The 10,952-nt window shown below is 39.7% G+C and overlaps 1 protein-coding gene across 1 annotated transcript in view; it reads left to right on the top strand.

Annotated features, from left to right (window-relative positions):
* Positions 1-10,952, top strand: part of LOC119868939 (cytochrome P450 3A12-like) — a 95,994-nt gene that overhangs the window by 74,796 nt on the left and 10,246 nt on the right. The window contains 5 exon segments of the mRNA XM_038589240.1: positions 3,423-3,536; positions 3,782-3,870; positions 5,049-5,197; positions 8,635-8,762; positions 10,431-10,497. Of these exon segments, the coding sequence (XP_038445168.1) occupies positions 3,423-3,536; positions 3,782-3,870; positions 5,049-5,197; positions 8,635-8,762; positions 10,431-10,497 (547 nt within the window).

The following is a 10,952-nucleotide window of genomic DNA, read 5'->3' as shown; positions in this document are numbered from 1 at the left end:
TTAAAAAAAGAGTTGATGCAATGCACACACTCAGCTGTGGGGCTGAAAGCAAGCACATACCCCAACAGGGCTGTGGTGAGCAGTGGGGACTGTGACCAACTGTGGGACCCAGGTAACTTTGTGTGCCTGGGCTTTCTGTGTGCACTCATGTTGCTCTATGGTTAGCCACTACTGTATGCTCAGCAGTGGGGGTTCATGACTGGAGTTTGGACTGGCAGTTTGTAGATATAAAATTCAGGGTTTAGCTGTGGTCTCATGCGCCAGTTCAGTGTAGTGACAGGTGTCAGGCATGGCCTCAGGTACCTGAAAGCTAATGGGCCTGGGATGATGTTGTACATATGCCAAGGCTCCCTTGGTGAGATTCTGAGGCTCAGGGTATAGGTGGTAGCACTGCTGAGGTGAGTCAAGGGAGAGTAGATGGAACTAAGCAAGAGTCTGGGGCAGCTGGAGTCTGCAAATGTGAAAACCTGTGGGAATATCAGCAACAACATCTTAGAGGGTACACAGTGCTGGGCTGGCTGTTGGTTCTCAAGCAGTTAAGGCTGCTAGGGTCCTCTGCAGTAAAGGACTCAGAGAATCATGGTCACTCATGCCACGTGGCTAATGGCTAATACTGGTAGTCTTGGTCTTCTTTGATCCTAGCCATGTCTAGATGTGTCAACTCTGCCGATCTCTGGAGGTTTGAAACTAAAGCAGGTCAGTGTATCATGTCCTGAAGGGCTGAGTCTAATGTTCTCTCTGCTGTTCCCCAGGACTGGGAAGTATCTCAGGTCAAGGAGTATCCTCTTGATGCTGAGCAGTGCTGGCCTGGGTCATGGAGTGATGCAGGCAAAATGAAGCTATTTTCTCTACTTTTTTTGTAGTTATCTTCAGGATTTTTTGTATACTTTTTTTATTGGAGTTCGATTTGTCAACATATTGCATAACACCCAGTGCTCATCCTGTCAAGTGCCCCCTCGGTGCTCATCACCCCATCCCCCTGCCCACCTCCCTTTTCACTACCCTTGTTCACTTCCCAGAGTTAGGAGTCTCTCATGTTCTGTCACCCTCACTGATATTTCCCACTCATTTTCTCTCCTTTCCCCTTTATTCCCTTTCATTATTTTTTATATTCCCCAAATGAATGAGACCATATAATGTTTGTCCTTCTCCAATTTACTTACTTCACTCAGCATAATACCCTCCAGTTCTATCCACGTTGAAGCAAGTGGTGGGTATTTGTCATTTCTAATGGCTGAGTAATATTCCATTGTATATATATATACCACATCTTCTTTATCCATTCATCCATCTTTTGATGGACACCGAGGCTCCTTCCACAGTTTGGCTATTGTGGACATTGCTGCTATATCTTCAGGATTTTGATCACTGTGCTGTTGAAACTTCTTAAATGGACTCACAGCTCTTAGGCCTATTTTTGCTTGTAGATAGCTGTCTAATTGTTGTTCTTTGTGGAATGACAGAGGATGAGTGACCTGTCTCATAATCTTGATAATATCACGTCAGTCTTTCATCATTGAGGTGATTTCGTCATTAGGCATAAAATTTTTTGATGCTCTTTATTAAGTTGAAGTGTTCCTCTGTTCTTAGTCTATGAGTTTTTATTGTGAAATGATTTTGGAAACATCTGAACCCTCTTGTACTCTTGGTGGGAATGTGACTGGTATAGCCACTCTGGAAAACTGTGTGGAGATTCCTCAGAGTTAAAAAAAGAACTACCCTACGACTCCTACGACTCAGTAACTGCATTTCTGGGGATTTACCCCAAAGATACAGATGTAGTGAAAAACCGAGACACCCGCACCCCAGTGTTTATAGCAGCAATGTTCACAATAGCCAAACTGTGGAAGGAGCCTCCGTGTCCATCGAAAGATGAATGGATAAATAAAATGTGGTATATATAAATATATATATATATATATATATATATATATATGATGGAATATTACTCAGCCATTAGAAACACAAATACCCACCATTTGCTTCAACGTGGATAAAACTGGAGGGTAATGCTGAGTGAAGTAAGTCATTCGGAGGACAAGTATTATATAGTTTCATTCATTCAGGGAATATAAGAAATAGTGAAAGGGATTATAGGGGAAAGGAGAGAAAATGAGTGGGAAATATCAAAGAAGGTGACAGAACTTGAGAGACCCCTAACTCTGGGAAACAAACAAGGGGTAGTGGAAGGAGAATTGGGCAGGGGGGGTTGGGGTGACTGGGTGACAAACACTGAGGGGGGCACTTGATGGGACAAGCACTGGGTGTTATACTATATGTTGGCAAATCGAACTCCAATAAAAAATGTACCAAAAAATTCAACCACTGGACAGATACAGTTTAAATTAATTTTGTATTTCTCAGTCAAACATTTATTTCAGTAGTACATGACTTTTTCCAAACCATAAATGTCATGTGTCGAATTTGCAAGGTGTCTTACTGAATTTAATGCATCATTTTGTCTTCAAAGAGAAAAGAGTTGATGTTTTTTAAAAATCAGAACAGCTTTGCAACTGATATTCTTTTATTATAATTATTTTTTAAAGATTTTATTTATTTACTCGAGAGAGAGAGAGACACAGCAGAGGGAGAAGTAGGCTCCATGCAGGGATCCCACATGCAGGTCGATGTGGGACTCGACCCTGGGTCTCCACGATCACGCCCTGGGCTGAAGGAGGTGCTAAACCACTGAGCCACCCCGGCTGCCCGCAACTGATATTCTAAAGAAATAAAATAGAGCGCTGGACCCAGAAAAAAAAATATGGTTTTGGAAGCTGGAGGAAAGTTTCCAGCTGGTTGGCTTTGTAGGCCAGTCCTAAGCTAAGAAATATAATTATATTTTTTCCTTCTGTCTCTTTGGGGACAATACAGGGGGGAAAGATTTCCATGTAATTGCATCATTTCTTCATAATAGCAAATGGATTCCTAATCTTTTTTAGTGTTAACTACATTTTTTTTCTATAAAACCCACCATATCAAGAAATCTGTTTTTATGAGATACTCAGGCTTTAGATACATGTAAAGACAGAACTGGTAGAAGCAACTTACAGTTGACAAGGCTATCTATCTTCCATCAATCCAATTCCATTCTGCACAGCTTAGGAGAATATAGTAGGTGTTAATCATGTGAATTCCCCTGAAGGAGTGGTTTCCCTACCAAATTTTCCCATACCACATTTACACCGAAAAGGAGATTGGAATATAAGGGCTGGAAATACTACAGGTAGCTAGATGCCGCCTTCAGCCTTGCAGGAAGCACTGCACTGGGAACAAATATGTATCGAGCATCTGGCAAAAGCCCTTCTACTAAGTCAATGGTCACTAAAGATTTGTTTAATAATTTCTTCCCATTTAACAAACTTTCCGCAACCTTTGAGACTTCTAAAACTTATTTAGGGCAAAATGTTTTGCTTTGACTCTAGACTCTTGGTCCAGTGGGATTTATGAAAAGTGCGATCTCTCTGTCTGAGGATGAAGAGTGGAAGAGAATACGAACTTTGCTGTCTCCAACCTTCACCACTGGAAAGCTCAAGGAGGTAAGAAAAGAAGAAGACTTTTAATTAGGAAGTAAAGGAATACACCTGGGAATAAATATAAAATGAAATCATAGTCCATCTGCTGCATTTGGGCTTCCTAAAAATAGTCTTTTATCTTCATCTCCTGGAAGAAATATGATAAAATTTGTTATTAAATGTCCCTTATAGCTACATGCTTGTGAAAGTCATGTCATTCTAGTACTCGGGTTTTGGATTTAACTTCAGGTGGTGTACTTTGTGTGTAGATGTTCCCCATCATTGGCCAGTATGGAGATGTGTTGGTGAACAACCTGAGGAAGGAGGCAGAGAAAGGCAAGGCCATCAACTTGAAAGAGTAAGTAGGAGTGCAGCTTCTGGGATTCCAACTCTGTCACGACACTTTCCAACTGCTGCCACAGAGCCCAATTCCCACTGTTTAGTTACCACAGCTGAAGTAGACGTGTGGCGTTACAACAATGGGTCAGCCAAGGAGAGGTAGGTCACCTAAAAAGGCAGAGCAGCCAGGAGGGAGAGGGTCTTCTTTTGTGCACATGAGGCAGGATTAATTTATCTGCTATAATGTTACCTTGAATACCCTGGAAGACAAAAATATATGCTTGAATAAAGGAAACATGATTGTACGAAATCTTTGAGTGTAGGAGGTATGGAATGGTGGGGGCGGGGGGTGGAGAGCACTTGGTACAGATTGTGGGCACTGGGTGGGGAAGTTTTCATGTGGAATTTGGAACAACTTAAACCCCTTCCTGATTTTGTTGCAGATATTAGCAAAATACTAAATATTAACTCTTAAGATCAATTTTGGTGTGAATTAGTATGTATTTTTAAAGTAATAACATTCCTAGTTCTTCTATTTTCCAGAAGTGAGTGAGTCCCCAGGGCAATCTCGGATCACTGCAGCTGAGACAGAGTGGGTCATTCAGGAGACTTAGCAGGAGTATAGAGAAGGGAGGTGATGTTCCTGGCAGCACAGAACAGGGTGTTGGTGTTCTGTAACATACTATTGAGGAATCAGCTCTGAACATAGAGACTGTGGTAAGAGAGGATCCAGATCAGTTTCAACTTTCTTGACTCCCTGAGGAAGGGTTAATTATTCCACTATTTGTCCTGCTCAGATACTGTGATTATTACCTTCTATTGCCCATTCTCAAAACACACTACTGTAAATTATCCATCTTTGGATCTCTAGCCCTCCATGACTAGATCTCTAGCCCTCCATCTTTGGGTCTCTAGATCTGCATGGCTGAGATCAAGCTTCTTGATCTCAGAAGTCCGTCTAACTTGCCCTAGAGACCCCATCACCCCCACCAAGGTGAGCTGAATCACTGATAACTCATGAACATCTCATGAGTGAATGTGATGGGATATAGACTCTTCAGATGATCCAGCAGGTGGAAGTGTGGCTCTTGTCTTGCCTGGACATTAGAATCTACATTTACTTCTTGCTGCAAATGTTGGATAAGGATAGTAAAGAGGTACTGATTTTAATTATTCGCATCTTTATTTCTGTCACAGTGTCTTTGGAGCCTACAGCATGGATGTGATTACCAGCATATCGTTTGGAGTGAACATTGATTCCCTCAACCACCCACAAGATCCGTTTGTGGAAAATACCAAGAATCTCTTAAAATTTGATTTCCTTGACCCATTTTTATTCTCCATATGTATGTACAGTATTATTTTTCTTTTTCTCCTCCCTTTCCTTTTTCTTCCCTTCCTTCCTCTCTCACTTCCTATCTTGCTACAACAATCTTATTGAGATATAACTTCATATAACCTATAAGTTCCCCTTTAAAAACATACAATTCAATTTTTATGGTGAGTGTTCACTGACCAAGAAATGGACAAAAAATGTATATACCATGAAATTTTATTCAGTCATAAAAATGGAAGGAAATCCTGTATTTGGACTGCATGGTTGGAATCTGAGGACATTACAATAAGTGAAGAGAGTCAGGCAGGGAAAGACAAATACTGTCTGACCTCAATTACGTGTGGACTGAGAAAAATAGCACAAGAACCAAAGTCATACAAAAAGGAGATCACATTTGTGGCTATCAAAAGCAGGGGTTGGGGGTGGTACTTGAATGAAGGTGACCAAAGTTACAAACTTGCAGTTATAAGATAGTAAATACTGGACAGTTAAAAGCAACATTATACCTATTGTTATTGCTGTTGTATGATGTATTTTGACATATTAAGTTCTAATTCATGATCATTGGATATTTTTCCATTTACATGGGTCTTCTTCATTTCAACAATATTTGTAGTTTTCACAGTATAAGCATTTCTTTTGTTAAAGCTATTCTTAATCATTCTCTTCTTCTTGATGTTATTGTAAAGGACTTATATTCCTAATTTCACTTTTGGATTTTTTTTTGCAGTGTATGAAACAGAATTGATTTCATGTGTTGATTTTGTATCCTGAAACCCTGCTAAATATATTTATTAGTTCCAATAGACTTTTATTGCATTCCTTTGGATTTTCTATGTATAACATTATATTGCTGATAATAGAGATGCTTTTACTTCTTTACCTCCTTTATTAATAGCTCTTTCTTTCTTTCTTTCTTTCTTTCTTTCTTTCTTTCGTCTACTTTTCCTGGCTCAAATTTCTAATACGATGTTGAATAGAAGTGGCAATAGAGACTTCCTTGTTTTTGCTTAATCTGAGGGGAAAATATCCAGTCTATATCTGTTAAGTGCAGTGTTAAGTATGAGTTTTTTGTAGATGCCCTTTATCAGGTTGAGGATATTCCTTTCTGTTCCCAGTTTGTTGAGTGTTTGTATTGCTAAATGGTGTTGGATTTTTGTCAAATAGTTTTTCTTTTGCCTGTATTGAGATGACCGTGTGGTTTTTAAAAAAATTTATTGTTATATTGTATGTATAACCTGGCATTGCTGGGGTTAAACCTCTCTTGGTTGTGGCATATCCTTCTTTGGATATGTTGCTGGGTTCATTTGGCCAGTTATTGTGTTGAGGATTTTGTGATGTCATAAGATGACATGTCATAAGGTACATTGGTTGGTAGTTTTCTTCTTCCTCAATATCTTTGTCTGGTTTTAGTATTGAGTAACACTGGCCTCAAGATTGAGTTGGAAGTATTCCTACCTCTTCTGTTTTTTGGAAGAATTTGTGTAAAATTGGCATTGATTCTACTTTAAATATTTGCTGGAATTCATCTGTGAAACCATCTGGAGCTGAGCTTCTTTTTGTTGGTCCTTTCTTCACTATTAACTCAATCTTTTTTCTCATCTTTCAGATTGCCTATGTGGGTTTTTAAAAAAAATATTTTATTGTTATATATTTGAAAGAGAGAGAGAAAGAGAACATGGGGGGGCAGGGAGGGAGTGAGGGAAAAAGAGAAGCAGACTCTTGTTGAGCAGGGAACCTGACTGAGATTCAATCTCAGAACCCCGGGATCATGACCTGAGCCAAAGACAGATGCTTAACCAACTGAGTGACTCCGGTGCCCCTGCCTGTGTGTTATTTTTTTTAAATGGCATCTTCTACTTTGTGTTGTTCTAGCAATTCTTCCATTTCATCTCAGTTATGTAATTTATTAGCTTACAGTTTTTCATGGTATTCTGTATGTCCTTTTTATTTTTGTAATGTCAGCAGTAATCTCCTCTTTCACTTCTAATAATAATAATTTGAATCTCTTCTCCTTTTTTGCTTGGTCCGTCTATCTATCTAAAGTTCTTTTGAAAGATTCAGCTTTGCTTTCTTTTTTTTTAAATTTATTTTTTATTGGTGTTCAATTTACCAACATACAGAATAACCCCCAGTGCCCGTCACCCATTCACTCCCACCCCCCGCCCTCCTCCCCTTCTACCACCCCTAGTTCGTTTCCCAGAGTTAGCAGTCTTTACGTTCTGTCTCCCTTTCTGATACTTCCCACACATTCCTTCTCCCTTCCCTTATATTCCCTTTCACTATTATTTATATTCTCCACATGAATGAGAACATATAATGTTTGTCCTTCTCCAACTGACTTACTTCACTCAGCATAATACCCTCCAGTTCCATCCATGTTGAAGCAAATGGTGGGTATTTGTCATTTCTAATAGCTGAGTAATATTCCATTGTATACATAAACCACATCTTCTTTATCCATTCATCTTTCAGCTTTGCTTTCATTGAATTTTCTCTTGTTTTTTATTCTCTATTTGATAGGTTTCTGCTATTGTCTGTATTATGTGCTTCCTTCTGCTTGCTTTATTTAGTGTGTTCTTGGTTTCTCAGCATGTTTTTGACAGAGAGGAAGGTAGTTGATTTAAATATTGGTTCTTTTTAGAAGTAGGCATATATAACTATAAATTTCCTTATGGTCACTGCTTTTACTACATCTTGTGAGCTTTGGTATGTGATTTCTTCATTTTTGTAATCTCCAAGTGATTGATTCTTAAGTGGCCTTTCGATTTCTTCTTTGCCCAGTGGCTATATAGGAATGTATTGTGTAATTTCTACAGATTCATGGGTTTCCAAATGTTGTTTGTGTTCTCGATTTCTCATTTTATTCCTTTGTGGTTGAAGGGCATACTCTGTATTATTTACATCCTGGCAACAATTTCTTAAACAGCATGATTAGTTATAATAGCATATTATGGTCTGGTGTTTCCAAAGAGACTCTAGTCCAAAAATAAAAGCCTAAGGGATCAGGAAATTGTTCCTGGGTTCCTTTGGTCACTCCAAAGATGTTCCAGAAGGCACAGATCTGACCTCTCTAGTGGTGGCCTCTATGTGTGACTTGCTCTGGCTCAGCCATTGGCTTGAAAGTTTAAGTAAAAGTCCTAGAAGGACAGACTCCTGGTCTCTTTTATTTTTAAAATTATTTTTAAAAAAGATTTTTTTTACGTATTCATGAGAGATACAGGGAGAGGCAGAGACATAGGCAGAGGGAGAATCTGGCTCTGCACAGGGAGCCTGGTATGGTACTTGAACCAGGATCCTGCGAGTCAAAGGCAGACGCCCAACTACTGAGTCACCCAAGTGCCTATCCTGGTGTCTTTTAATCTTCTGATTGGTAGACCAAATTATAATTGCTCCAGGTAAATTTTGCATTTTCATTATGCTTTCCATTGTTCTTTTTCCTTACAGTACTGTTTCCATTCCTTACTCCGGTTTTTGAAATATTAAATATCTGGCTATTTCCAAAGAAAGTTACTGATTTTTTCAGAAAATCTGTAGAGAGAATGAAGGAAAGTCGCCTAAAAGATAAACAAAAGGTAAATCTATTGGTGGTTATGTGTAGGTATTCACTTTAAAAACAAAGATTTTATTTAATTTAGAGAGAGTATGTGGATGAACAGGAAGACAGGTAGAGGGAGTGAGAGAGAGAGACTCTCTGGCAGACTCCACACCAAGTACGGAGTCCAACATGAGGCTTGATCTTACGACTCCAAGATCATGACCTGAGCGGAAATTAAAGTTGGGCACTCAACTGACTGTGCCACCCCGGTGTCCCCAGGTGTTCACTTTTGATAATTTATTGAGCTGCATATACCCAACATCTGCACTTCTATAGTTTTTATGGTAGGTAGAGAACTGTAGGGTTTAAAGCAGGAGACTTCTAACATTTTAGGGAGAATGAAGAAAGTGGAGGTCAGGGAAGGAAATAAGAAGATGAGTCAGACAGACTATGTTTAAAATTTATTATTTTTTTAATAATAAATTTATTGTTTATTGGTGTTCAATTTACCAACATACAGAATAACACCCAGTGCTCATCCCGTCAAGTGCCCCCCTCAGTGCCCGTCACCCATTCACCCCTCCTCCCCTCCCACCACCCCTAGTTCGTTTCCCAGAGTTAGCAGTCTTTATGTTCTGTCTCCCTTTCTGATATTTCCCACACATCTCTTCTCCCTTCCCTTATATTCCCTTTCACTATTATTTATATTCCCCAAATGAATGAGAACATACACTGTTTGTCCTACTCCGATTGACTTACTTCACTCAGCATAATACCCTCCAGTTCCATCCACGTTGAAGCAAATGGTGGGCATTTGTCAAACGACAAATACCCAACATTTGTTTAAAATTTATTAATAAACATGGCAAGTAGTATGTCACTGCATAAACTTCAGTGAGAAAAAAACTACCGCTTTCTTTCAATAAATTGTCAAAATGTAAAAATTACTGTGTAAAATCATTTTCCTGGTAGTGTAATTTTGCCAGATCTTACATTGGCAAAGAATCCCTTCAATTCAAAGCCTCTTATCTTACACCTTCTCCAGGGGAAGGTCCTATTAGGCACCTGGTGGAGTATATAGTCTATGTTAAATTTGACCCTGCCATAGTCTGGAATGGGTAGAAATCTTCTCTGGGCACTGAAGCCGCAAGCTGGCTAAGCCAGCTTTGCCTTCATGAGGCCTGATGGCCAGCTGTAGGACATGTGTAGGACAAGGAGACAGGGCTGATATCACTGAATATTGTGCAGAGTTCTGGGAGGGTGGGACATTGGAAGATGCTGACACAGAAGCTGCTCATGGACTCTGCAGAGGTCAGGGATTGGTCTATGTGGCTATTCATTAAGAATTAAGGCTGGAAGAAAGGACTGAAGTCAGGTACTTTCTCCTTAGCTAGTAGATGTGACAGGAGAGGGATCAGGCAACTCTTGGGCCAGGAAGGTATGTTCAAAAGTCAGAGAAGCTGAGGATCAGACAGAGACAGAGCAAGATCCAAAAAGCAATGAGACATAATGACTGGATTCCTGTCAGGGAAACATCCTGCTCTCCAAGATTTATAGCTGAGCACTTTTGTTCACCGAGGACTCTGGCAACACTACTCTAAATTCAGGATGTAAATGGGCTATAGTCTCAGGATACTTCACGTCTGATTTACTTCTGACTTCACAAGTGATTTTTTGCCATGGAAATTTCTCTTTTTGTTTCTAGCACCGAGTGGACTTTCTTCAGCTGATGATTAACTCCCAGAATTCCAAAGAAATGGACACTCATAAAGGTAAGCGAGAAGAGCTTCAGAGGGCCATTGATGAGGTGGCTCAGAAAGAGGGGGTGGTTCCAAGGTGTGGAGGAAGATTTTTAGCAGATGGAATTTTGGCAAATTGAAGAAAGAAATATGTTCAGATACAAAAGGTAGACAGAGCATTTTCCAGAAAAACCAAGCCATACTACCTGTTCAAAGCTTGAAGGGGAACCATAGACAAAACAATCTGTGGTCTGCCACAGGGGAACTTGTTTCCAATGTCAGTCCTGCAGCCTAATCCAGACCCACCGAATCTGCCTGGAAATTCACATCAAGTCTTCATCACATAAGGAGGTACATGGCCCCAGTGTTGATGACCGTAACTTGAAACACTTGTGGTTATATTTTATTCACTAGCTTAATCTACTTCAAGTGTTTTTTCCCTTTTTGTAATTAAGAAGTAACTGGTGCAGGTATGTGTACACATTGTA

This window comes from Canis lupus, unplaced genomic scaffold, assembly GCF_011100685.1.
Source record: "Canis lupus familiaris isolate Mischka breed German Shepherd unplaced genomic scaffold, alternate assembly UU_Cfam_GSD_1.0 chrUn_S1776H1973, whole genome shotgun sequence".
NCBI lineage: Eukaryota > Metazoa > Chordata > Mammalia > Carnivora > Canidae > Canis > Canis lupus.
The sequence above is the reverse complement of the archived record's forward strand: the minus strand, read 5'-3'. Positions and strand labels throughout refer to the sequence as shown.